This window comes from Kwoniella dendrophila, chromosome 1 (assembly GCF_036810415.1).
Source record: "Kwoniella dendrophila CBS 6074 chromosome 1, complete sequence".
Classification (NCBI taxonomy): Eukaryota; Fungi; Basidiomycota; class Tremellomycetes; order Tremellales; family Cryptococcaceae; genus Kwoniella; species Kwoniella dendrophila.
The window spans coordinates 1,919,985-1,947,152 of NC_089476.1; the positions used below are offsets into that span (position 1 = coordinate 1,919,985).

Below are 27,168 nucleotides of genomic sequence, written 5' to 3' on the forward strand. Positions count from 1 at the left end.
CCAGAAAACCAGCCGGAAGACCGGAAGACAACGTGAAATATGCTTGAGGAAACTGATTGTTCTATATGTGTAACAACGTTTTTCTTTTCCCACTTAAATTCGATATCAAGTACAGTATAAAACCTTTATGAACCGCTGAGAGGATACAGAAAGTGGACCATCGTTGATACGAAAGATTGTATTATATTGACACTTGATTATGGTTATTGAGGAACAAAGGTACTCTATACTTGGGTTCCAGGTAGTGAAGGAGTATTCACACTATATATTTCGATGAACTGCGACTTTCCCTTCCTGAGCTCTACTTTCCGATTCCAGTCCAGGCTTCTCAAAGTCACTCTGATGGTATTCTGATCGTCGTATGAGGGGTATGGGGTTTGTATGAAAATCAGCACAATTTGATACAAGTATGGACGGATTTGATCGAGGGTATTATAATATAGGTATGCAGTATCGACTGAAGATAACGGCATTACACACTGTACGAGTAATCGAAGCAGCGCAGTACTCGTAGTGTATGTAACCGGATAACGGGAACAATTATAGTAGCCAGATTTAAGGGGTTCACCGTAGAGATTAGTGACGTTATTTGACACGTCTAGGATATCATTCAACTAAGTGGATGGTGGATGATGATCCTTTTCATACGTCTGGCTTGATGATCATACACGAATATCTATCACATATTATTTTAATACATTACTATCCCAAGGAGCTGCTCGGAGTCGGGATAAATCGAGGGACATGCTTGGACATATGATACATAGAAAGAAGGAGTAATAACAATAATGCCATTTCAACCACCTACGAGACCACATTCAGCTAATCCTGGAATGAATCCATCTATACCATTATTTTCACGTACTATATCATCTTCATCAACAACGACAACAACAACAGCAGCAAAACAGATATATAAACGTAATGATTCAAAACAATTAAAATCTTCTTCAATGTCAAGTTTTGGTAAAACTGATGAATGGGATGATGCATGGGATTCTTCATCAGATAAAGAAGATGATCAAAATGATTCCAATGGTAGAATAAAGTCGGAATCAATGATTAAAAGTAAAACTGTACCTATACCTCAAACCAATAACAATAACAACAATAATAATAGAAATGGATATAATAGTAGCAGTAATAAGGAAGAAGGATCAGGAGAAAAAGACGGAGGCAGTGGAGTTACGATTGGAAGTTGGCAAACTACAAATTCATATCATCATGTATCACCGCCGAGTCCAATAATATCAACAAACAAGACAACAAGACCGAATTACACGACCTCAAAAACGTTTACAGAAGGAACTCAGCCTCCTCCTATAGGTACAGCATTATCGCCTACTACTGGAATTTCAAGTAAATCGAAATTGCCTCCTGGAGGTGCATGGGAGATTGTTGAATCTTCTGAAATTCCAGAACAAGATGAAGCAGATTCAGATAATGAGTCTGTACCTGAGAAGAGCGGTAAAGAAGCTGTGAAGGATGATGTTGAAGATATACTGAAAGGTGAGTAGACTCACTTCTCCCTCAGAACCATAAATTTGTCATACTTCTGAATAAGGGTTATTGGTTGACTTCGTCGTTATTTTCAACGATATTCTAGATCCTCTACAACTACTATCTAATCTATCACTTGATACTCCCCAAACACCCACATCATATTCGGATCCCAGTAAAAATCATTCCAGCTCATTTCCATTCTTGACACCCACAACATCATATCCACAAACACCTTCTACAGCAGCATCCACATCTATATATTCACCTGAACAAAACAATACAGCATCGAGTTCAACGTCAGGTTCATACTCTATAATACCATCTACACCACGTACAAATATAAATAGTTCAAACAAAGGAACATCTTCATTAGGTAGGCAAAGAAGTGTTAGAACTGAAAGGAAAAGAGAGAAATTCGCAAGAGTTTTAAGAGGTAATAATAATAATCAAGGTTCAGTTGAATTAGGCGAATTAAGAAAATTAGCTTGGAATGGTGTACCGGAAGAAGTCAGAGGTGTAGTTTGGATGTTACTACTTGTGAGTTATCCCTCATATCTGTGATCATTGCATCAAGTGAGACACATCGTACTCAACTGACACTTTTGACAGAACTATCTCCCCCTACCCGTCCAACCTAGATTAACTACGCTGAATCGGAAAAGGAAAGAATACACTCAATTGGTAGATCAATATTTTGGAAGAGGATTATCGTCTCTTGATCAGCAGGTATGTTTGTGCTATTCCCGCGTCAAGTGCCAATATCGAAAGATGTGTGCTTCGTAAAGGAGGAAAAAGCTGATCGGGGTTTCGATTCTCAGATATGGCATCAGATAGAAATCGATGTACCGCGTACCAGGCCAGGTGTAGCCCTATGGTCTTGCGTGCAGACACAGCGGGTAAGTTGTAACTGTCTTGTATGACCGTGGTTACATCTATATTCAGCTAATGATTTGCTCTAAACGTAGAGTCTAGAAAGAATACTATATGTATGGGCAATACGGCATCCAGCATCTGGTTACGTCCAAGGTATCAACGACCTAGTGACACCTTTCTTCCAGGTGTTTCTAGGTGCTTATATAGATACCGACCCTGAATTGTTTGATATACAGCATTTACCGCCTCATGTACTTCAAGCAATAGAAGCAGACACGTTCTGGTGTTTGACGAAATTGTTAGATGGTATACAGGATCACTACATATCGCAACAACCTGGTATACAGCGTTTAGTGAAGAGGATGGGTGATTTAGTAAAGCGGATCGATGGTCAGTCACAAGCCAGCTATCCTTGCATGTCAATGGTCATATAGTGCGTGATAGCTGATAGGTATATCTTCCTTATATAGCTCCTCTGGCAGCACACTTCGAAGATCAAGGAGTTGAATTTATGCAATTTGCTTTTAGGTGGATGAATTGTCTATTGATGAGAGAAATATCGGTTAAATGTACAATAAGGATGTGGGATACCTATCTTGTGAGTACTTATACCTATGGTAACTGAGGAAATCCAGCTGATCGACATATATCAAATTACGAACAGGCTGAAGGTGCAGATGCTTTTTCTCAATTTCACCTATATGTTTGCTCTGCATTACTAGTAAAATATTCGGAACGATTAAGAGAAATGGATTTCCAGGTAAGCTAATTAAGTCGTGTATGTCGTGACGGATCTCTAACCTATATACTGATGACTCGCAGGAAATGATCATGTTCCTTCAATGTTTACCTACTCAAACCTGGACCGATCATGAAATAGAATTATTGCTTTCGGAAGCTTATGTTTTGAAAATGGTTTGGGCTGGTGCCGAAAATCATTTTGCCAATTTACCTATCGGAAATCAAGGTCAATTCGGTATGTTAGGTAGATAAGTCATCTCGATCAAGGATTGGACACGACCAACTACTTGTCTCTCCTTGCATCACGGAAGGTGAATTAGGTATGTAGCATTGTTTAACTCAATCAACTTCATATGCATTGTATAATCATCGCATATGAATGTAATACTATTATCGAGTAATATTACCATCGGATATATGCTTACGCACAGACTTACTAACCCTACTAACGAATCTTTTGAATATTACCGCACAGACTATCAAACCATCCTTTGATCCAGTCAGGTTGAGTAGATTTTACATCATTTCGACGTGACTGATATCACATAGGATTTAATCTGCTTCGTTTCTTCTCCAAGTCATTCTTCTTTCCTTCTTATCTTTCCTGTCCTTGTCATCTCACTTTATACCTTCTTTCCTTTCCTTTCCTCTTTATTTCTCACCTTTATTTCTTACAACGGGCTCTTTTTCTTACTTTCCAAATAGCTTCGACCTGGTTCTTCGTAAACATCTTCCCGATTAACCAAACCTCTACTCAAGCGTTGTAAGTACTCGCCGAGGAAGGGTACAACACGAACGGGAGCAAAGGTACAAGATGGGTCCTCCGAAGCAGGCTTTCGTAAGTTATAGAAATCACAGATGAAATTCCTCTCCTTGTCAATACTACGATGTCTAACTATTGATAATATATTGCCTTATACCGTAGAGGCCGCCTGCACCTGTGTTGAAAGGTGCAATGGAACAAAACTCATCACAAAGTCAGTCTCAAAGCCAAATGGCAAAAGTAATCACAAACCAAGACCAACAAATCGTATCAAAGGAAGATAGTTTCGATCTGTTAGATGTCGCCTTGCAAGCCAGTATAGGTATCATCTGTTATCTCCGGTATGTTTATACATCGTGCTGTATGATGATTACACGATATGGTGAGCTTCAGTATCGTAGACTAATCGCCCTTACCATCATTTCATCATTTTAGAAACCTGCTTCCTGAAGACAATTTCGAGAATCTTTATATATCAAATTCTCATCCACTCAAGAACAAGACTCCTATCGAATTATATTCCCTGACCAAGGAGGAGGCTGAAGCGTGTAAAGCCAATGTTGCCGCTGGATCATCAACTGCTGCTGTAATCAGGGCTACTTCTGATAGTCAACCAGAAGCTGAAAGTGAAGCTAAAGTATTCACTTACCGGAAACTGAGAAAAGATGCATCGTAAGTTCACCAGATCATCATCGTCTTGTAATCCATACTAAAGAAAGATAATACTGTAACACCGGCTTTCTGGACTTTACTGTAGCTCACAAGGAAAGGCTATATCGAAACTTCTCGTAAGTTATATGTCTTAACCCATTATCAAGCCAGCTTCCTCTTTACACACCTTTTCTGTGATAAAGCTAATATTCCCTTCATCGTTGTAGGAAGGAGCTAAAGACGCCTTGCTCAAAGGTTACCTACAAAGTCTAATGCTTGTCATCCTCCTTGATAAGGACGATCCTATAAAGTAAGCTTTGTGAAATTAGCAACACGGCACTGAACAATGATAACTGATGATACTGTGCGGTAAATAGTGTCATTGAGACATACTCTTTCAACTTTTTTTATCACAAAAAGACCGGTATACCATCCATGCAAGTTGAGCATAGACACGGTGATCAGAGTACCCAAAGACTAGATGACTTATTGAATAAGAATGAAAGGTTAGGAACACCGATGACGCACTTAGAAGTCAGAAGGATAATAAAGGTATGTTTCATTTCATCACGAATTGGGTTACATCACACTAATCAACGCCTGTGCTCCACCGCAGCATATGGCGAAAAAGCTTGTGAAGGAATGCCAAGAGTTTCCTGATTTGCCTAGTAAGTTTAGTTGTTTTCTAATTCTGCGCCGAACGTTGTGACTGATATATTGTGCCGCGCTACAGAGAAGCGTTTCATGGACTTCAAACTGTTCTACAACGATACTGCTCCTTCTGGGCAAGTCTTTTAGGAACATGTATTTAACAGAGCCACTGAAACTGACAATGTATGATTAGTTATAACGCTGTAGGATACGAAGACTCCTCGTCAGAGATGATGGTATTGGCTACTGAAGACGTTAATCAACCTCCTTTGCGATATGCTTTGCCGGACCTCCAGACAGGTCATCACGGGTATGTTATAACTGGCTCCTGCATTAGACATGATTACTAGCAGGGAATGGTAATTGACTCATTGAGGCATACAGATTGTCTCTTACAGCGCTGTCTGCATTAGATTGTGTCCCGCCAGTGCCGCAAATGACAGATGAACCTGACGAAAACGAGTATGCTCGCCGCTATTCGTATCAGAGCGAGGTGGAGGAAAACGCCAAACGACGAAATGTCTTATGGGTGAGTTTACTAAACAAATCAGAAATAGCTAAAACTGAGATTTTGCTTTAGAATGCAGATATGGTGAGTCGCTTCGCGGACTTGCTAAACACAAGATAACGGGTCGGCTGATTGGTTCAATCTTGAAGCCTGCTCACGATAGATTTGGTTACGATCCATCTGCTAATGATATCTACACTGCGTGTATTGATCCTTCAAAAGCCGTAGCAAACGATTTTGGGGGTACTCTAGCGCAACCTGTCGGAAGAAGGCAAATGGACGGTACTATCGTTGACATCAGTCCCACACAGAAAGGCAAAGGTAAAGAGAGGGAAATTAGAGCCAGAAGCTGTCGAGGAGCGCGACAAGTAGGTTCAGCCATTTGTCGTTCGTTCACTGTACATCGTTTCTAACTTTGATATTTACGATGTCTTCAGATACCGGAGGAGACTCTCCAAATGTCCCAGCCTTTGAGCCAAAAGACTCCGTCAAGAGGTACAACGAATCTATCACAAGCAGAACATAGCTCATCAATCGGAACCACTCTTTTTATACCACAATCTCAGTCTTGCGGTGGAAACGGCACCCAATCTTATCTGGACAACATCGATGAAGAGGAGGAAGAGGGTGTTCACGAAGATGAAAAACCCGGAGGATCCGCAATACCCCGTGAGTTACTACATTTCTGGATCACTTACTGACTATGTTACAGCAAACAGTGATTTATTCAACGATACTCCTCCTTCGACATTGTTGTCCAGTCAGAATCTAGCGGCAGCTCTCAAGAGAAAAGTACAGCTCAACAGAGCAAAAGAAGTGGACGGAATGGATATAGATGAAGTGAGGCCTCGACCTAAACGCCGGGGTTTGGAATCAATAGTATCTTCAGCCATGAAGAATAACGGCTATGAACCCCGGACGAAAACGCAAACTGATCCTACTTCTAAACCCAATCCTAAACCCAAATCCAAACCTCAAACTAAACCTAGGGCCAAACCGAAACCCAAACCCAAGCCAAATGTTAAACCTCAAACATCCAACAAGCCGAAACGACGCGCAAAGTCGAATTCACCCAAGACTCAACAGGCTATCAAAAACGCGCAGGAGAAGGTAACTCGACAGCCACCTGCGAAGCCGGAGAAGGGTAAGATGAGAGAGAAGGTGGATTGTTTCTGTGGATCGAACGACGAAGATATCGCCATGGTTCAATGCGAGGGTTGCGGAGCATGGTTCCATGCCATTTGCCTTGGGTAAGGGTTACCTGACATTCTGCCGACTTGCTAGACATAATACTCATGGTGTTCAATCTATACAGCTTTCTGGATACACAAACTGCCTCACAAACTACTTTTTCCTGTATCCCCTGTGAAATGCGCATGGATAAGAATCGATCCTGGCCTAAGAAAGATATCGACGACGCAGGTGACCAAATGGCAAACTTGGCTTTGACTAGGTGGGCGATAAATTCTTGTTATACTATATCGAATAATTGGACTAATATCTCCCTTGTGACTGAAGGCGAGTAATGAACGATATCAAAACAGTCGGCGTATTGAAAAAGCAAGATATTCCGGAGGTGCAGAGAAAGTTCGGTGAGGCATTTGACTGTATTGCTAGATAGAAGACTTGTATTGAGGTCCTTTCTGAATCAGGCCGTACCGTTGCGCAGATGAAAGCGTTAATTGCTGAGTTTGTAGAAGAAGGTAAGTTCAATACATGATTTTCCGAAGTAGCTAAGATCTTCATCTGTATAGGACTCATTGATGAAGTCGACAATTCCGGTATATCAATTTTCGACATAATCATCCTCACAATGTATTCTCGTTCTTAGCTGATGTCAACATTCTGCATTGGTAGAAGTTCCCGCTTGGAGATGGATCAAATCCAGCAAATCCTACAAAAAGTTTACATCATATTTCAAATACGGTAAAGGTATTGAATTGGAGGTATTTGAGTTCAGGAAATGGCATTCCCCTGTGAGTCCTTGACTCCTTTCCTATGAAAGTTTGTTCTGTTCGAAGGTCAATTGCACAATATTGATTGTTCTTGATGTTCTAGATTCAACCTGAAACTGATGATCATTCGGGCGACCCCTCTCCAACTCAAACTCAAACTCAAAGTCAACGTCAATCATTCTCACAGAGCAGCAATCCCATAGCCAACTCTCAAGCTAGTATGGTACCAGACTCACAGCCTGGGGATGTAGATATGGAAAATAGAACTGCATCACAGGGAAATTCTAACCAGAATTATACCCCTTATAAGCTTCCGGAGATTCGAAGTAGTAGATCTGAGAGATTGATCGATTGTACAGACGATTGGTCATAACTCAGAAAATAGAGTGGTCGTTTGATAAGTTGTAGGACGGGATATTAGAAAGGGAAAATAGAGGAATCAATTTTAGATGGGGCAGTACTGTCAAGGGTATGTAAATAGATGGACATTCAGCAATGACTAGCGCATAATCAGGGTAAAGATCATATATGCGTCTATGCATCGATGGGTAAGATTACAAATACAACAATACGAATGCGAAGGGGTCTATCGGTCTATTTAAGCATCTAAGATTGTGTCTATGTCCCACTTATTCGACTTGTCTTTCACCTGCTTTAGGCCCTTTAACACCTGTTCCACTTCCACCAAGCTTGCTACTTCTCGTACCGAATTGCATTGCTCTTTTGACTCTTCCTGAGGCTCTTCTGAGACCTACACTTTCAACAGCTTTTCTAAGTAGAATCTTATCTCCTTGACCTTCACCTAATCTAGGATCGCATTTGATATTGATAGGTAATGAAGATAAATATGAAATGAATGATAACGATAAATAAGGGTATCTTGCATCTCTGGCGTGTGAAGATAACATTCTATCATCTCTTGATAAATTACGTGTAGGTAATCTTGCTATATCCATTTGTGTCTGGAAGGTCAAATCTGCTTTAGCAAAATGAAGATGACGACAATTCTTACATACATAGATCGGATATGGTAGAGCAGAGACTTACTTCGCTTATCAACCCTTCCCAGCCTTCTCTCTGATATGCATGTCGATGTCTAGCGTATCCTCCCAGTTGTCTATATTGACGACGAAATTATAAGCATGAGTAGGTAATAACGATAATGGCATGATAATCATATGGAGAGGGTACTCACTCGTCAGCACCCAATCCAGATATATACACTTTCGCTTTGACTTGATATGGTTCATCGCTTCCTTGTAATGTACCATTCCCTCGGGACGCAAAGTAGAGTGGTAATGCTAGTGACTGGAAAAGGGGGTACTAGTCAATACCGAAACTTCGGCAATTCAAGATTCAAGTTGGATGGGAAACCTACATGATCCATTTCAGTCGATGAAGGATACATTAAATCTATAACATTTTGACGATGATTTCGTGCTTCCTATATTTCAAGTGATTTGCATCAGATATATTCCCTTATACTGCGATGAGACAACAAAACTTACGTCAAAGGGAACGTTAATTTCCACAAATCTCCACTCCCTATCTCCACAAACTTCCCTTAACTCATCTACGGCATCTCTACCTGATAATCTATCTGGCACATCGTATGTTGGTTGAGCGGGCGCTTTGCCTTTCCCTTTGTCATTTGGGTTGACTACTTTAAGCGCAGGTGAAAAAGCTACATTGATAAGATCTATTGGTTCTCCGGCAGGTAGACATCTATTATATTTGCCAATTATGGACTATTAATCAACTATTCAGACGCACACCATCATTCTGATGTCCATGACAAATTTACTCACAGATGTATGAGATAGGCTAAGAATGTACAATCTATTCCACCTGAAAATAAGACTGCTACTCTCGCATACCTGAAAAAAATAATCAAGTTATCTGCTGCTCAATCACGCTATTTGTTTTGGGTTGAATGTACATACCCTTTTTCAGGTGTTGGTATGTTCTCAATTCTTCTTTTTACACTCTGTTTCAGTTCTTCTATGAATCTAGGTACCTCTGCGTGGATTAGTGGATTCTCTATGGGTAAATCTGAGGTGGGAAGTATGGTATTGATGGGAGTAACCCTAGTCTATATCTCATCTCATTTGATTAGCCCTGCCTTGAATAGTTGGCTCTTCGATATACTCACCCAAGGTGAAGATGACGATCCTCCTTCATCTAGACTCTTTCTTTGTGTCATAGCATCAGATAGATCCAAAATCTGTACATCCCTGATTAGCAGTCATCATAACGTACGCCAATGAGTACTCTTACAAGATTTTCTTCTTTCTCTAAGATCGATACATCCCTTAATCGAATTGCACCACCCTCACCACCTAGTAAAGCTCTCATATCTAGGCTTTGTTCTCTAGCTATTGATGATCTGGAGGAACTCAACACGAATTTATCTGTATCTGATCCATCATATTCCGAAGGATGTATAATGAGTGAACGTCGAGATAGGGGATCAAGTTGATAGTGTAGAGTATCAGATCTGAGCTATGTTTTCACTGAGCATTAGCTATATATGATATGAACATGACAGAAAACTTACATCAAGGTATATGAATGCGAATCTAGGGAACAATCATCAGCTTAAACATAACTAACTCCTGGTTGTTCTTAAGTGTTCTTAGACTTACGGTCCTTCAATACCTCGTAATAATTGTTTTACATCTTCCCCATTTTCCAATCGTTCAAAGATTTTCCACGTATCATTCTCATCTTCTTTTACATCTAAGCCCTCAAATACCTTATTAAACCACATATATCAGCTACGTCGCTAAAGATATGAACTTGTTACGATTTTATAGCTTACATACCTGACCGTTCCAACCTAAAACACCTCTTTCCCCAATTATAGGTTGAGCCGTGAGTTCACCTCTTAAACCTAACACAGTAGCTGTGAGCGAAACTTCTAGTCTCTGACCATTTTCAAGCTCTACCAAATGAGTGTAGGTCCTTTGGGAATCTGGTCCTCTTTGAGTGTTTGTTGAGCGGAAGGAATCTAAAAGAGCCGAAATTGAACTCGATGGTGTATCTTCCGACGTAGGATCATGTCGTATCGTAAGCGTCAGACCACACATAGTTGTAGGTGAATATAAGTAGTATATCACTGTCTACGAAGCATGCTTGAAGTGTTGGGATAGGTATGCATAAGATCAGTAATCAATCACTCTTTACGCTCTTGCTTTTTGTGACTGAAATTTTGTTTTGATATTTTCGAACATTTCGGTCAAGTCTTATCTCAGGCACGAGTTTCGGATAAACGGTTAAAGGCATACTGTACGAGTATTGTACGCCCATACGAGATGTAACTTCTGTAAGTCAAGGAAAGAAATCAGCAACTTTTGCATTTAAGCATTATGTTTCGATCTTTCGCTTGGCAATTCGTTATACCAATGGCGTGCACTTGTTGGTCATCTCATTGGCAATAAGACCGCATGAACGAAAGCAGATGCTATAAAAAGATAGAGGCTGTAGTGGCGCCATTTTGACCGCTACTTTGAGCACATTTATAACCATATGTTCTGGGATGACTCTCTCGTTGGTTCCCCTTGAGCTTTCCGACTTTACGCGTGTCGTATCTGTAGACAGAGCCTGCTCCAGCTCAACCCAACCTTTCAATGGAGACTGCGCTTTGTCACAAATCCACTTACCAGTATTCCACCTTTCTCGCACAAAGGTTCTTCTGAGCGGGCTTACTGCTCACAAGTTTAGCATAGGCATCCTTTGTACTACAATCCCCGTTCTCTATGCTTGTCGATTCCTCCGAGAATATATAAGAGTAGTAAGAGGGAAGTTGATTCTCAATATGAATCGTTACGACACTTCGCCCCTCTTTCACTCTAGCGAATGTTCGCTCCAAACTAGCCAACCACCAAATCAACATGAACCCTAACGCCAAGCCCTTCAATCCGAGAGCAACCATTCCCTTGAGTATCGCGATCTCTGACAGTATTCGTCACGAGGTTATCGGTATCTGTCCTAATCCTGGACACGATAATGATGAATATGAATTTAGCAGAATTATACCAACAAACACCATGATATGTCAAACTTCCGACAAATCAAGCCAAAACCCCCAAGTTTGGTGTAGTGCCGCATGTGTCGCCAGAGCTGCAAGATATGCATCATCTTATCGTTCTCTCACTCTCACCCGTCGGGAAAAATGGACTATCAACGTATGATATTCAACTTACTCTCGATTCAGGCGATGATAGACCTCCCATGCAGCATAGTAACCTGCCACAAAGATTCAAGGATACAGCAGGAACTATGACAGCCATCAAGTCAGGTTATGTAGATGATCAAGGTCAATTCGTAGATTGTGGTCATACTTTTGATATAGAATCGATTGTTGCACAACATCGCTATAAGACAGGTAAGCTTGAAGAAGCCCTTCGTGAATGGGAAGAATCATATCCTGAAGACTTTTTGAACAGTAGGATCCGTGATCTGTTCGCCACAGATTTTGCGGAGAACATTGCTCTGCCATCAAACTATGTTGCAAAAGAGAGCTCTTCAACTGATGAAATTGTGACGTCTTCGTCCAACTCATCGCCCTTGACAGATCTCTATCCAAAAGTATGGAGTATGCCTGGGATTGGAATTCCTTTTGTATATACAGAATTGTCTTGGGAGCCTCAAACCTTGGAAGGCAACGAAGATGTTGAGGACTATGCGGTACCAGATCACATCATGAAAAGTATAGAAGGCATGGTTCAAGAGGCATCTTTACAGCCTCAAACATTGAGGAGTGACGTAGAAGACTATATGTACGATGTACCTGAGCATATCAAAAGGGGTATAGAGAGTATCATCCTGGAGAAGTAACCGGTTTTAGGATCGGAAGCATACGTATATTGTAAAACTCTTGAACATACGTCAAAGGACATATTGATAGTATGGAAATCACTATAGATTACTGTAAACCGCAGCTCCTGATTGTTACATCTCGTATGCATTTAGTGCTCTGCAAATCGTAATCAAGATCGCCAAGTTTAGCGACTATATTTTGCATTATGAACGATGTGGCATCGTGCAAGTCATAGTAGCTGAAAGAAAGGACTATCCGGTACTATCCTTTGAGCAGAGAGTTGAGCGTAAAATAGCAGTGGTCAGCGTAGAGAGGATTTTTAACCTTTTGCATGATGATATCCTCCCTTTAGCCGAAACGTCAACAAAGGTGTAGCGGATAGAAGTAGATTACGATCCGTTATCCTGCTTTATGTCTGTAGCCTTCTCCTAACATTCTCGAGCGTCACCTTTGTGTGGAATTTACATTCCGGTGAGTCTTATCTTGTGGACTTCGTGCGTGGTTTACCGTATAAATAGCTCGAACATTTGAACGGTCCTCTACTTAACTCTTTATTCTCCCTATTCATCGCTCACTTTTTCAGTAGAGATAGGTATTCTCCTTCAGGTAAAGATGGACAATTCAATGAAACAAAACTTAAGAAACCTCAACCCCTCAGCGCAATCTTTTACACCTTCATCGTACACCGGAGCCAGTTCCACTGCTACTACAGATACTGCTACACATACAGACAATGATCGCCAACTTCGATGCTCAAACCGGTTCTTTCATGGTGACACTGAGACCATTACACTTCCATCAGATATCTGCATAACTCAGCACTTAGATCGAAAACCCAAAATATGGTGTTCAAAACGATGCGCAAGTAATGTTGCAATTGATGCCGCAAACCGCAGAGACAGAGGTCCCGTCACAGCTTACCCAAAAGGAAAGATACCTAAATTATTCCTTGAGGGAGGTCCTCGATTAATCTCAGAGTCTGATATCGCAACATCAAATCCGGATTTCATTGGCATGGCTGATAGTATGTCAATCATGCATGAAGGACACGTCGACTCCGAAGCAAACTTTGTTAGAAATAAAAATCTCCTCGACTTAACAGAACACTGGAATGAAAACATTGGTCGTCAGTCCGATGTTATTGTTAGATGGATGATCACCGACGCTTCTCACTTTACCCCGACCGCAAGGCGATCACGAGTCTCTGTACCTTCAATTATAGTCACTGACGAAGAGGATAATCCCGATCACATTGTAAAAGGGATCGAATCATTATTCAATTAGATTTTACAGTATATATATACCGGTATTAGCTTAGCTTGCATGCGTATCTAGCAATATAAATTATCTAGTTTGCCTTATCCGATCCATCAAACCCGTCCCCATGACGTAGAATGCACTCTTCTGATACTCACAGCACATCCTTGCAGACCACAAGGGATTACTGATGCGAGTGTCATTGAAATTGGTGAATTACCCCATATTTTCTATTATCGTGAGCCACGACAATCCTCCCAGTACTTTGCCTTAAGCAGTCGGAGTATTGCTTGCAAGGAGAGTGAACTCCTATCAAAGGATGTTAATCTCCTTTATTGGGCATAACAACGAACTTGCCATCCATTGATCGCCACACCAATATATTTAAAAGCAGGACTCGATTTTCAGCTCATTTCGACATTCAAATATCAGCTTTTTTTGAACTAAACGCATGCCATCCTCCCTATTGTGCTTATTCACAGCATCAAGTAAAGATTATCCACCACTCATAACATCCAACATCATGGAAACCTCAACAAAGAGTTCAGCCTTCACTACTCAACCATGTGCTACATGTCCCAACCCGCATCACGAATTAAGCAAAGGGTACGGGTCGGCAGACATATTTCCGGGGTATCAGAAAGTTATCAGAAGTAGTATCAAGGGAACTGATCCCAATATTTGGTGTAGCATGCGATGTGCTTCTGACGCTACAAAATAAGGAAATTGCCTTAGACGCAAAACTTATCGAGTACAAAATGGCTTGAGCACTCATAAAGAGCGACTATTAGACCTTCGAGGAAGTTCTGATGATGGTCGATCCGTTTACTCTATTCGGGAAGACACGATTCCAGCTGAATTCAATTCCATTGTTCATAACATGAATTACCTTGAAGAAGGACACATCGATAAAAAAGGTAATTTCAAACCTGAAACTCGTAGAAATGACTTCGATATTGCAAAGATGTCCACACGGTCTGGGAGCTCTGATGTCTTTCGACAGAGTCTGGATTTTTGGTCAAAGCGATCTGTACAGACTGGCTCAAGTGAGCCTTTTGATGGTGAAACCACACTCAACCCTACAGCTGCGGAATTCTTTTTCGCGCCACAAGGAGCTACAACTACAAGTGGTCAATCCGGCACAGCTGGAGAGTCCGAAGAAGATGTTGACATGTCACGTACCATCAAAGATATCGAAAAGCTACTGGACTGCGAGTACTAGTAGACTAGGTGGCCACGATCTGGATCACCTATATGAGTTTGATCTGAAAAGATCAGCAGACCTATTTTCGTATGTATATATGAGATGAGGGCTAGGGGCCACTCGAGTTTGTCGGATCTATGTAGAAGGTAGGAGATACTTCCTAGTACTTTACTTGACTGATTATGCATAGAATGTTTTCCAAGTGCACACTTACAAGATCCAGCAAGGGGTCACGCTGTTTTGACCATTGCATGCTGCCGTGATGACTATAGAAGTATATGGGATAACTTATGCATTACAACATATATACCGCGGGCAAATCAACTGATAACATAGTAACCGATAACCGTCGCTTACTTCATGTACAGTATGTCATTTCATCTTTCATCTTTCAACACCAACCAAGGGGTATCTTATACGTGAATGCGTTCAATGCTCTTTTCTACTTGGTATGCATTTCTGTCCCACAAATTACTCCTGTAATATTTGGAAATACTTATCATAACGGAGAGAATAGTGTCTTGAAAATCGTAATAAACAGATCAATCACGCTAGAACTGATACACCCACGATGTCTCTTGCACCATTTAAGTGAGTCTTGGCGTTACTGTCTGAAGAGTTATGCTGATTTAGATATTGTAGAGTTTTGCTATTCGACTGTTATGGTGTGAGTCAATTTTTCTGGATCTTTGGACCTATCATATACGCTAGAACGAACACTAACTCATCATTTACTATTCTCATCTGGTACTCAATATAGACTCTCATCGTAAGTGTTTCTCTCCCTACCGACTCGTCAAGATAATGCACGGCAATGACGATAACCAATTTCTCTTCTGTTCTGGTTCACTTTATGCAGGACTGGGAGACTGGAATGTTAGAAAACTTGAAACCATTACTTGATCAGCCTTCTGCTCCTAATAGAGAGAAATTATTCGAAGTACTTGGTCCAATAGAGAACAAAACTCAGGATGATACACCCACAATGTTATATTACGATGTGTGAGTGAGATGAAATGTCTTTGTTATCTAAGAATGAAACCTTGATCAGTATCCCATATACTGATAATGATTTTCATATCTAGATTGACGAAAGTATATTCAGAAACAGCAGGTAAATTGGGTTTAAAGGCAGATGAATGTGAGTTCCCAAAGTCATAATCTCGTATACAGACACCCCCAATGCACGCGCAAGACATGTTGAGTTCTGCTTGACTGACTGTTGGCTTATCACGTATAGCCCAAGCAAAAGCATTCGGTCATTCAGTACCTTCGTGGCCAGCGTTCCCAGATTCATCAGAAGCATTAAAGAAACTTTCCGATGCAGGATTGAAATTGGTTATTCTGTCTAATGTGGATAATACTAGTTTTGAAGGGTAAGCAATATTATCTTCTTCTTCCAAAGTACCAATTACACTGTGTATTCTATCCATGCGGATCTTTCCATCCCATGTGATCTGATAACTGATATATGACGACCATCAGATCGAGGAAGCGGTTAGAAAATGGGTTTACATTTGATGCTATATATACAGCTGAGAAAAGTAAGTTGATGACCTACAGAAAATCAGTGGTATACAATATACAAATCTCTATATCAATCACCTGAGATACACGCTCATAATGATCAAATTTTACTTATCTTAGTTGGATCATATAAACCTTCTTTAAGGAATTTCGATTATGCTATAGAAAACATCAAGAAAGATTTCGGATTAGAGAAAGAAGATATTTTGATTGTTGCCAATTCAAAATACCATGATATTCAACCGTGAGTCTACTAAATTTAATTTGTTCAACAAAAGAAACGATATGATAAACTGATAAAGGGTATAGTGGAAACAAGAAAGATCTCAAATCAGCTTGGATAGATAGAGATAAAGCTTCGATGGGTGTATCAGCTTATAAAGATGTTAAACCAACTTATCAATTCTCAACTATGATTGAATTCGCAAATGCTATGGTCAAAGATAAGTCATAGGAATATACTGAAGATCCCGAATCAGTACAATAACGAATTAAGTGCAACAGTGTCAAAGGCAAGAGAGGAAACGCAACATATAGATTCGCGTCTAGCGGACAAATGGGTAGCCTATGAATATTCCACTCAAAATACGAGATCATACGTAAAATATGCATCCATGTGAACTGAAATTACCTAAGTGACTATTGCGAACAAGTTTACCGCGAAAACTCGCAGCCTTTTCTTTTGTCACACGATTATCAGGATCATTATTCAAAACAAAACTCTATCCTTTGAACTCAACTAGCCAGGCTTGCAATATGAAAGGTACTACAGCTACAGTGGTGATACTGATCCACTGGCTGATATGTTACAGGTAGCTGAGATGCGTGTATATTATGAGAATGTGAGAAATATAATCTTTACTTGGTTGACGAGAACCGCTTTTTCTTCTCATACATCATCGACCGGTTTGGAAAATACTGTTTGACCGATTGTGCTCGAAGCAAATGAAAAAATTGTAATCTGAGACCTTCAAAGTAAAGCACAGTAAAGAAGACTAAAGTAGAAAAATAGATAATCTTATCTCTTGTGTAGTAATTCGAAAAGGGAACATCTATTAATCATGTCAAAAGCACCTCAAATGCCTTCAGAGGTAAATATCCTGAAAACCAAAGCAGCTAATAAAAAGGGTCCAGGTTCAGAAGAAGTAGAAACTGTTTGGCCTAAACCTGAATTTGTAAGTTTCGAATCCAAAACAAAGCTTTTTGCTATACTATCATCTTAGATTGTTTTGGTTATCATTGATAAAAATCCGTAAATTGTAGGGTCCTAGCACAACAATCGATAATATAACCAAAGAAGGTAAAACTATAACTGAATTTATAGTTCCTGCTGGATCCATGTTTTCTTTAGGTGCTGCTATGCCAAAGTAAGTAATTGCACATTCATCACGGAAAACAGTCAAGAATAGTTTGCAATATCGTTTCGACGGTAAAAATCCTTCAAGAAGGAAATACTGACGGATTTATCTCACAGTCACACAGTCCTAAAATGGGGAGCATATTTCCCACCAGGAACAATGGTAAGTCATTTCCCCCTGAGGCAAAGAATCCAATAAGGAATAAATACTAAGCCGATCAATGCTGCCATGATTTCGAATAGTTTCCAGACGGTGTATTGGTGCCAATACATGCGAGAATGGTTTCTGTACAGCCTCTAAAAACTTCAACACCTCCGCCTCTACCTTCTGAGCCTGTTTGTGCGATCATGTAAATCAACTAAATCAATTTATAAATATCATGCATTCTGGCACTTCTATACCTTATTAGTACTATCGACAGTGACCACAGGCTCCAGTGTGGGTGGACTTGCAGGAGTCGTTGTTGATGGAGATGGATTTCCACTTTTAGACCTTGATCTGAATCCGGTTGCATACTATACCGATACGTAAAGAACAATTAGCAAAAACTATTAGTTCATGCATACCATATTACTTGAATATAGAGAATTTCCACTTACCCTTTCTCTGAAACCATGATGACCAGGTAAGTGTTCTGGTTGATTATTGATGTCGAATTCTTCATGATCTTCGAATTTTGGTGGAACTCCATCATCTTGCGCAGTTTTTTCCATCGTTATTAACTGGTTGAGATTGCATAGCCCCAATAGTCAGCACATATCCATGGTTTGACAGAGCATGACTGCAACTTACCCTTCTACCCCATTTACCGAAATCTTGTACACTACCTTGATCAACTTTTAATTCTCTCATACCTTCTACAACAGGTACATCAATCTCTTGATAATCTTCGGTGACAGTCGGTAAGAAGAATACTAATCTACCACCTGGAACCAACAAATATCTAGCTAATTGGACCAAATCTAGTGTTAAATTGGCTAATTCATATGGTCTTGATGGAGGCTGGTATCCTGGCATTCTACGATGAGCGTGATGTATTAGCCACACCCTCGAAAGTTTTAGTCTTGATTTGTATTGCGTATAATGTGATAAAGGATAATCTTTGTACTTACTCATGTGAATACCTTCCATCAGGCATTAATACGGGTTCAGTCTTCAAAGCCTTCTTTGCTCCTTCTTTTCTACCTTGTCTCTTAGCTCCCGCTCGAACTCCGTCTATAATAGCGGCATCAGCTATCGTACATAGTGCATCACTATGGACAAAATGAAGAAGGCTATGAAAGCTTACATGGTGGATCCGTTATTATAGCATCTATCCATCCACCTCTTCTCATTGGACTTTTCGTCACATCATATGTTAGACAATCTAACAATAAGTCTGATAAACCATATTGCTCAGCCGCTCTGAAAATTCCAGGTTTTCCTTCTTTTTCCTTCACTGTAATTGCCAAATAATCATGATTGGTTAGTATACCTAACTTCACGTCGATTAAATGGTTAAAGGGACTACAGAGTATGCTTACTTTTACCCTTTATCTGTCTACCATCAATGTCACTTCCGAATACATAAGCACCCCAATGAGCAGAAGCATAAAGCATTGAACCTGTTCCTACGAAAGGATCGTATATTATTTTACCTGGTGCTGGCTATGATCATTCATTTGGTATCAGCTTCGAAGCTAACAAAGTTTTGAAAAATGAAAGGGTTACATACCAAAGTTTGACCTGCCATCAAAAAAGCCATATGTGCTTCCATTGAAGTATTTCCGTAATATGCTCGATGTTTAACTTCATGTGATGCTGCTAATAATCTAGCTTTACCCATACCAATCTGTCAAAGTTTTGTAGATTGAAAGTTTAGATATACTAGTCATAAGCAGAAAGAAAAGATTAGACTTACTCTTCGTCCGAAATAAACACGAGTAAATTTCCCATCTCTAGCAAATCTAGCTTCGGTTGTGTTCGCTACTTCCAATTCATCTATTTTACAAAGAAACCTTACTCAACCAGGTTCTTCCATAAGACGAGTCATGACGACCAGAACTTACAATCTTCGAAGACTACAAATTCTACTTCAGGATTTTTCATTCGGATTGGACCTTCCAGAGCTGTATAATCGAAAGATTCCACTATGTCTCTGTATTGATCGTCAGCTTTTAACATTCCTTATTGGTCAAACAGTCTGGAAAGCAAGGTATTTACGTTATTCTAGCTTCTACTACTCTATGACCTGATCCCTCCAACGTGAATTTGAAACTTGCTTGTTTGTATGGATCCAAAATCTCCAAATGCTGTCGTAAATCGTTATGCAAATCATCGTAGCTACTACCTTCAGCCAACAACTCAGAAGCTGAACTACAGGACCAGAGTCAGCTATTTCATAAAGCATTCTGTAATTGAAATGTGGAAGAGTGACTCACAGCACTAGAGTATGTCTATCTAGAATACTATGAACATGTTCTTCTTTCTCTAATTCAACTATAAGTAAGCCTCTATATTTATTTTGAGAGATGATCTTGATAGGGAATTTGAATACCTGCGATATCGATAAGAGGGAAGGTATTCGAAATGTTAGATGTTCATGCGATATTCGTAAAATATATTGAGGCATTTGGAATCTAAGTTGAGTGAGTTTGTTCAAGAGCTAGAGTCGGAATGAATCCATATATCGCTCAAAACAGTGTGGTCTCGCTGAATTGTTTCATCTGATCTTTCAACTTTTTTTTGGGATTTTCATCCTTCAGCTAAGGGTGTCTAAAAGCGTCAACAACGGGGCTCCAGGAAGGTAACACCGTGGGAAATTCCATTTGAGGTTATCTCGGCTTTCGGGTGGTAATGATGAGCAAGAGGAAAACTAATGATGAAGAATGTTGAGACAAAGGTAATGTTTTCGATACCTTTTACATCTTTTCGCCAATACTAGGATCTGATAGATCACTGAACTCATTAAAATGGGAGTGCAGATTCAGATGAACGCCCAAGTGAAGAACGGCGAATCTTCACGCTCACAAGCGATATATCTACCTACAAGTCCAGCTTTACCTAGATTATGTTTAAGTAGTGAATCAGCTGTATCTGAATGGCAGACCACACCTGGATTTCAAGCTTTCTGGGGATGGATCAAGAGACGTTGTGAGAGGATAAAGGGGAAAGAAATTTTGAGGGGAGAATATCAAGGAGACTCTGAGGTAAGTTTTCGGCAAGCTTGACTTGGCAAGCTTACCAGCTGATGTGTGACGTAGGGTATAACAACCTTATTAGATATGTTGGATAGAATGACAAAGTGGGTAGAAGAAGTTCCGATCCAGCCTCAGAGTAATCAAAGATTTGGTAATTTAGCTTTTAGGAGTTATATCAAACTTGTTGAAGAGGTAAGTCAAGCTCCTTAAATTCGGATAGGGAGATAGCTCATAATAAGCTTGAAATAGCGATTACCTTCCTTATTTACTTCAACCAGTATACCGACAACCCTATTACCTCAACTACTACCGTTATTTCTGAACTCATATGCATTTGGTCATCCAGTAAGAATCGATTATGGAACAGGACATGAATTAGCTTTTGTTTTGGGTTTATATGTTTGTGTGATATCTGGTTGGATAGGCGGTCAAGGTGATAAAGAGGAAGAAGAAGATGAACTGATACTAAGGGTTTTTACAAAGTCAGTATCACCTTGTTTGACAAAAGGCATTAATGGTGGCTCGTCTCTATCTCCAGCTTAGTACTTACTCAAGTATATTGCTGGACTGTTCATAGGTACCTCGATCTAACAACTTTACTTCAGAAGACATACAGATTAGAACCTGCTGGATCGCACGGTGTCTGGGGATTAGACGATTACTGCTTCCTCCCGTGAGTACGCTTTAGCTGGAATTTCGTACCACCACCGAGTCAACAGCTAAGCGATACTTCCATATCCATCAGATACTTATTTGGTTCTGCACAGTTACTAGGTAAGTTTTCTAGACTTTCAACTTATCCCAAATAGATCGTCATGAATCATGCTAACTATGCCTTAAATCCTTGCAGATGGCGACTTATCTCCTATACAATCACTTGAAAAAGCCAAACATTTTCATACCAATAAAAATCTTGATCCAAATGAAATAAAAGATTTGTATACAATCTCGTTATATCATTTATTGAAATTCAAATCAGGTGCAACATTTCAAGAACATTCACCAATGTTGTTTTCTTTATCAAATCAACATTTAAATTGGATTAAAATTCATGGTGGATTGAAAAAAATGTTTTTAGGTGAAATTATAAATAAAAAAGTTGTTGTTCAATCTATTTGGATTGGCGGTTGGTTATGGAATAATGATTTACCTGATTCGCACATCAAGGATAAGGCAAATAAATACAATAATAGTCAGAATACAGCTACAGGTTTCAATAATAATAATATAATGGATATAGGTACAAAAGCTCCTTGGGCTAGATGATAACCAAACCAAAATGTATAATATAATGCATGGTATATACGTATAATAACTATTTACAACTTTCGCTTTGGAAACAGCAAATTAAGTCGTTCCTTTGCTACTGTACTCAGCTTTAAGGGAAGCCTTTCGATTTATATTTTTCTGATTAGCTCAATCACTCTTTCAACATCTTTGTCGTATCCGCTACCGGTCCATTCAGCTTCAGTCAAGATCTCTTCCAATTCGTCCGAAATCTCGTCATCCGTTGACGACAGGGTTAAATACAATTCTTCAGATGATATAGCTCGGATCTGTATTTCAATACTCACATCGATTAGTTTTTATATCTGATGATTCACAAAAGTATGCAAAGCGCAGGAGACTCACTCTGGGGAATCGGTGTCCTAGAAACAACGGGAGATGACCGATTGCCTTTTCCCATGAAAGTCCACGTTTTCCAAGAAAAGATAATACCCTATACTATTTGTTTCAGCTTCAAACTGCTGATCATACTTGGTGAGCAGTACTTACAATCTCATAGATGAGGTAATCCTTTCTATCGATTTGATACTACCAATTGATTTACATGCAATTGCGAGGATGTCGTTACATCTACAAAGATAAAGAAATACACATCAGCCTTCAGAATGTCGGAGGTAGAAGTTACCAAGGCAGGTCACTTACATCTGAGAATCCTTCTCCTGAATTTGTATATTTTGGGAAAACAACTTTTGTATGGTCTGCAAAGTAGGTATAAATATCCTGTTTGATGTATAGTTCTTATGCAAAACTTCCAGTAGGTCCATCAAGACGGGTTGTATCAAGCTTCGATTTTCGGTTAGATACTTCTGTAAAGGCTGGAAAGCTGCATTCGACTAAATCACGTTGTCAGCCACACCGGGCAGATCAAGGGGGAAATCGGTATCTTACAAGAGTTATAACTTGACTCCCGATACTAAGGACCAAACCATTCAACAGATGTTTCCTGAATGATGTCTGTAGTATTGGCATCGAAGAAGTGAACCATTCTTTCTGATCAATATAACGGAATCCATCATCCCTAAAGTTGTTTGTCAGCACCAGCTGTCTGCCGGAAGCAATTTAGGTAGCATTACTCACTCGAACTTGGCAGAAGCAACTGTCATAGCTTCGATACCTTCCCATACCCATCCATTCTCTCGTAATGTAGCCAAAGTCAAAGCAGCTTCTCCTCTGATAGGTTCAAGCTTTTCTACACCCTGTTTGACTATACCCCCTATCACCTCTTGGAAGACATCGGGGGTTACTAGATCTGTTGATGGTGGAAGTATTGAGATTACTTGGGCAAGGGCGGTGATTGATTGTATTCTGACCCATGAACCGACATCTCCTCTTTGATCGGTCGTATAGTCTTCCAAACCATCGATGAAAGCTCGTAATACAGCATCGAATTGAGTGTTAGATACTAGTAGTCGCGGTCAGCTATCTGGATTGGGTGAGATCGGTGACTTAGCAGCTGACTTACCGATCAATGCACCTTCTAACTTCTGACTAGCTATATTGCCTAGCGATCTAACGGCAGCCCGACGTGATTCAATGTCTATCTTATCAGGTTGATTCAACAACGATAGTAGCGCTTCGATGGCCTTGTCTGTTATAGACGATGGTAAACGAGGGTATTTGATATGGCCAAGTGAGAGTGAGGCGGCTTGTCGGGTAGCTATTCGGAAAGACTTGAGATCTGCAATTAACCTGAATGGAATAAGGATCAGCTGGGCTGATCTTGAACCTTTGGGACAAAGAACGACTTACTTGATAATGTCTTTCTCCGGTGACCGAAGTTCACTGAGCTTTCCGTACACCTGTGCAATAGCTTCGTGGACTTCTGGGTCTCGCCTTTTCATTGATAAATCCAGGTACTTGTCTAACACAGACTGAGTAGAAGAGGCGGTTACTATAGGGGGGTTGAGGATATTCACTACCAACAAACAAGTAGAAGCAAGAATGTCTGCTGCCTGCGTTGAAACGAATGAGGCTGGTCGGATAGTGCATAAAGCGTTAAAGACCTATCGATCAAACACGAAATCATTTTTAGTCAAGCTTCACGTCGAATAAACTAATGGCAACTTACTTCCTGCCTTCGATCGTCTGTCTCCGCAAACAATTGCGATATCTGTATCAAAGCCACTAGAGCTCCGTGAACATTGGTAGCATCCAAAGATGGTAATTCATTGATCTATTGGGTGGTTAGCAGATGGCAAGGGCTTTGAATGTTAAATTCACTGACCTCTCGTTGCAGAGCATCCTGCATATCCGTGTCATCTCCCAATTTTAGTATACTCTGTAAAGCTTGAGCTCCTTGTATTCTCATAGCGGTGTCCCAATGACGAAGTGTAATATGATGTAAATGATCTCGCATCTTGTTTCGATACGCTTTATGTCTAAAAGGTTTGTAAGCTTATGCAACGTATTGAAGATTGAGAGGCTAGAAGCTTACACAGCTACAGAAGTTGCAGCAACGGTAAAAGCCATTCTTCTAACGCTAACCGAGTAAAAGTCTGTTTTACCTAAAACATCGATACCTTCTGGGTATAGTCCCTGAGCTCAATACCGTTAGCTTGGTTTTATCTCCTATCGCGAGAAAGAGAAAGCTCACTAGTCTTCCTACTCCCTCTTGAAAAGCTGCACTTGCAGCTCTTCTAACTCCTACTTCTCGATCAAATAATGCAGTACAGATCAAACTTGTTGCCATTTCTTCTGCGTATGGCTCAAGTACGCTTGGTGGGCAAGCTCGTGACAAAGACCATAGCAGATACGAAGCTGCGTCTCGGACATTGGCACCTATGGAATGTGATGCTCGTCGCAGATCAAACGTTAAAGCCTATTGACCTTCAGCTGCATAATCTAATTGTTCTAGTCGAACAACTAACCTTGATCACCCATTCTACAGCATCGCCAATAACCTCGTCGCTGATCAGACCTCTTCTAGCAAGTTCAGCCAGTGCCAAACATACACCATGCCATCTCGCTTCACCGCGAGTAGTCTCTAATCCCCCAAAACCCATTGTACCGCCAGACGTGGACGATCCACCAGGATCAATCACAGTACCAAAGGAAGTAAGGGTTACCGGTTCTTCGTCGGTACCAGAAAACAGCGCGATCACTGCGCTCACTATTTGGGATGAGAACGAGGCTGGTAGTAAGGATGATAATCGAGCTAGGTATTTTGCAGAAGAATAACGGACAATGGTATCCTGTATGTGAAGTGGTTTATCAGTTGTCGCTCAGTTCATAAGGAGGATCAAGATATACCGACCTTATCTGAAAGACCGCCCATAAGATTGTCTAGCCACTCTTCCAGACCTTCAGGTAGGTCTACTTCTTCCCCATCATCTGCTTGCATCCGTTAGCTAGGTAAATGGGGCTAAATCGCCATATTATCCAGCTTACCAGAAACCTTGCCTAATTTGGCTAACCATAATCTACCTTTAGCCTTAATTGCTAATTTCCTTATCAACCCTGATCCAGATGCTGTTCTTGATCCTCTCAAATGTGGTAACAACTTATCTTCCATGAACTCCTCCAAAAGCGGTACATGTTTTGGTTTTAACATTGAAGGCAATAATGCCAAAAATTCCAATAAAGACGCTACCAGGAAAGCTTCTCCTTCTTTTTCACCTTCTGACAACTCATGGGAAGCCCACTCAAAGAACCCAGATAGACCCTGCACAGTATCTTCACGTGAATACAGACGAGCTAAGACCAAAGCGGAATATGCTCCTTCTTTGCCTGGTCTGGTGAGTAATGGTAATGAGAGCAAAACCACTTGTTGGGCCAAAACAGCTAGAGGGGCTCTGAACAGTATATCTGCTGAGGGAAGATCTATGCCATACAAGGTCGACGATAATGGAGACGAGGAAGAGGATAGGGCAGTGAGGTTGAATGGGACGGTAAGCAGTAATGCAAGCCATAAAAGCATGATCGAGCGCAATTCCCAAGCTTCGGGAGCAGAGATAAGCGGGTGATGAGGCGTTGGTGGTGTTCTGGAGGTCGAGGGTGAGACAGAAGGAGAGAGAAGATGAACAAGCACGGGTAGATTCGGTATTGAGGATGGTAACTGAGGTACTATAGGATGTGTCAGCTGGACCCACCTCACGATACCAGGGAGTCTCAAGCTCACCAACAGCTTTCCATCCCCTAACTTTGACCACCCAATTGAGTAATCTCCCTAATCTTGCTAGACGTTTCGAGTTTATATTATTGGCGTTTCTTTCGGTCTTATCGTCGACCATCATCGTCAGAACGACAGTTAAGCGCTCTATTAGTGGTTGAACGATTTCACTCAAAGACGGGTCCAATAATCCAGGTAAAGGGAGATAGAAATCTAGCTATACAAGGTATCAGCTGTTCAGCTCAGCATGAATCAGTGAGAAAAAAAAGACAACTTGCGATTCCTCCTAAATCATTCACCAGACTATCTTCAGCTTCATCTTCTCTCTCGGTTGATTTTTGAGTGAGTTCAATTTTTAGGAAATGATCGAGTAATCCGATAAATTCAGCTCGATGAGCGAAATGGGTATACGTCGGATCGGAATCATCTTCCAGTCCTGAAGAAGCTAGATCCTTGCTCATTCTTGAGTGCGATATCAAGAGTGTTTCAATATGATCTTGTTGCCTCCCATCAGGTAAGACAGGTAGCAATCAAGAGAAGAAGTGAAATTAAATGTCGAAATCGTGAAGAAGCGAATATTATGTCGCATAGACGCGTTTTGGATTGCCGACGGAATATAATTGACAACATTAATTGAAGCTCACGTGACTCCACTTGTCGCTCAGCCTTGATCTAAGTGGGTTAGTACGGGCAGCCGATCAATATATCTATACTGCTCAATAGAGGATATGTATGAAGTAAGATCCAAGAGTATGATATGCATAGGTGATATTATAAGACT

General features: G+C 40.5%; 11 protein-coding genes across 11 annotated transcripts; 8 read left to right on the plus strand and 3 right to left on the minus strand.

Moving 5' to 3' along the window:
* Positions 1–788: 788 nt before the first annotated feature.
* L201_000691 (uncharacterized protein) lies at positions 789–3,369 on the plus strand (the record flags this gene model as incomplete). Its single annotated transcript, XM_066216490.1, has 8 exons — positions 789–1,509; positions 1,607–2,040; positions 2,113–2,229; positions 2,322–2,399; positions 2,469–2,766; positions 2,847–2,974; positions 3,041–3,136; positions 3,199–3,369. The coding sequence occupies 8 exons, from the start codon at positions 789–791 to the stop codon at positions 3,367–3,369; spliced, it is 2,043 nt and encodes a 680-aa protein (XP_066072587.1).
* Positions 3,370–3,931: 562 nt separating this feature from the next.
* On the plus strand, positions 3,932–8,018 carry L201_000692 (uncharacterized protein; the record flags this gene model as incomplete). The annotated part of the gene is made up of 20 exons (XM_066216491.1): positions 3,932–3,955; positions 4,043–4,221; positions 4,316–4,552; positions 4,638–4,668; positions 4,759–4,841; positions 4,909–5,083; positions 5,148–5,199; positions 5,265–5,316; positions 5,376–5,492; positions 5,567–5,711; positions 5,763–5,774; positions 5,840–6,058; positions 6,128–6,359; positions 6,403–6,940; positions 7,006–7,143; positions 7,209–7,282; positions 7,343–7,393; positions 7,445–7,471; positions 7,548–7,666; positions 7,749–8,018. 20 exons carry the CDS (start codon positions 3,932–3,934, stop codon positions 8,016–8,018), a joined length of 2,775 nt encoding a protein of 924 aa, XP_066072588.1.
* Positions 8,019–8,274: 256 nt separating this feature from the next.
* Positions 8,275–10,734, minus strand: L201_000693 (uncharacterized protein; the record flags this gene model as incomplete). Its single annotated transcript, XM_066216492.1, has 12 exons — positions 8,275–8,607; positions 8,693–8,762; positions 8,841–8,953; positions 9,024–9,089; positions 9,154–9,370; positions 9,454–9,522; positions 9,589–9,737; positions 9,798–9,869; positions 9,923–10,147; positions 10,203–10,224; positions 10,291–10,400; positions 10,471–10,734. The coding sequence occupies 12 exons, from the start codon at positions 10,732–10,734 to the stop codon at positions 8,275–8,277; spliced, it is 1,710 nt and encodes a 569-aa protein (XP_066072589.1).
* A 1,042-nt stretch (positions 10,735–11,776) lies between these two features.
* On the plus strand, positions 11,777–12,484 carry L201_000694 (uncharacterized protein; the record flags this gene model as incomplete). Its single annotated transcript, XM_066216493.1, has 1 exon — positions 11,777–12,484. The coding sequence occupies one exon, from the start codon at positions 11,777–11,779 to the stop codon at positions 12,482–12,484; it is 708 nt and encodes a 235-aa protein (XP_066072590.1).
* Positions 12,485–13,079: 595 nt separating this feature from the next.
* L201_000695 (uncharacterized protein) lies at positions 13,080–13,751 on the plus strand (the record flags this gene model as incomplete). The annotated part of the gene is made up of 1 exon (XM_066216494.1): positions 13,080–13,751. One exon carries the CDS (start codon positions 13,080–13,082, stop codon positions 13,749–13,751), a length of 672 nt encoding a protein of 223 aa, XP_066072591.1.
* An 853-nt stretch (positions 13,752–14,604) lies between these two features.
* Positions 14,605–14,946, plus strand: L201_000696 (uncharacterized protein; the record flags this gene model as incomplete). The annotated part of the gene is made up of 1 exon (XM_066216495.1): positions 14,605–14,946. One exon carries the CDS (start codon positions 14,605–14,607, stop codon positions 14,944–14,946), a length of 342 nt encoding a protein of 113 aa, XP_066072592.1.
* Positions 14,947–15,499: 553 nt separating this feature from the next.
* Positions 15,500–16,909, plus strand: L201_000697 (haloacid dehalogenase, type II; the record flags this gene model as incomplete). Its single annotated transcript, XM_066216496.1, has 8 exons — positions 15,500–15,519; positions 15,571–15,595; positions 15,788–15,930; positions 16,014–16,069; positions 16,169–16,304; positions 16,414–16,472; positions 16,576–16,699; positions 16,765–16,909. 8 exons carry the CDS (start codon positions 15,500–15,502, stop codon positions 16,907–16,909), a joined length of 708 nt encoding a protein of 235 aa, XP_066072593.1.
* Positions 16,910–17,516: 607 nt separating this feature from the next.
* On the plus strand, positions 17,517–18,166 carry L201_000698 (uncharacterized protein; the record flags this gene model as incomplete). Its single annotated transcript, XM_066216497.1, has 4 exons — positions 17,517–17,630; positions 17,719–17,822; positions 17,930–17,975; positions 18,056–18,166. The coding sequence occupies 4 exons, from the start codon at positions 17,517–17,519 to the stop codon at positions 18,164–18,166; spliced, it is 375 nt and encodes a 124-aa protein (XP_066072594.1).
* Positions 18,167–18,208: 42 nt separating this feature from the next.
* On the minus strand, positions 18,209–20,424 carry L201_000699 (uncharacterized protein; the record flags this gene model as incomplete). The annotated part of the gene is made up of 11 exons (XM_066216498.1): positions 18,209–18,328; positions 18,413–18,535; positions 18,606–18,831; positions 18,926–19,028; positions 19,102–19,251; positions 19,337–19,460; positions 19,528–19,644; positions 19,714–19,793; positions 19,862–19,950; positions 20,016–20,168; positions 20,234–20,424. The coding sequence occupies 11 exons, from the start codon at positions 20,422–20,424 to the stop codon at positions 18,209–18,211; spliced, it is 1,476 nt and encodes a 491-aa protein (XP_066072595.1).
* A 340-nt stretch (positions 20,425–20,764) lies between these two features.
* On the plus strand, positions 20,765–22,258 carry L201_000700 (uncharacterized protein; the record flags this gene model as incomplete). Its single annotated transcript, XM_066216499.1, has 6 exons — positions 20,765–21,001; positions 21,056–21,184; positions 21,242–21,474; positions 21,570–21,665; positions 21,738–21,766; positions 21,843–22,258. The coding sequence occupies 6 exons, from the start codon at positions 20,765–20,767 to the stop codon at positions 22,256–22,258; spliced, it is 1,140 nt and encodes a 379-aa protein (XP_066072596.1).
* Positions 22,259–22,389: 131 nt separating this feature from the next.
* Positions 22,390–26,848, minus strand: L201_000701 (uncharacterized protein; the record flags this gene model as incomplete). Its single annotated transcript, XM_066216500.1, has 17 exons — positions 22,390–22,548; positions 22,625–22,712; positions 22,769–22,849; positions 22,922–23,112; positions 23,168–23,297; positions 23,357–23,681; positions 23,742–23,968; positions 24,029–24,282; positions 24,348–24,452; positions 24,504–24,657; positions 24,714–24,814; positions 24,873–25,097; positions 25,147–25,470; positions 25,533–25,609; positions 25,667–26,341; positions 26,397–26,604; positions 26,666–26,848. The coding sequence occupies 17 exons, from the start codon at positions 26,846–26,848 to the stop codon at positions 22,390–22,392; spliced, it is 3,507 nt and encodes a 1,168-aa protein (XP_066072597.1).
* Between the last annotated feature and the right edge of the window lie 320 nt (positions 26,849–27,168).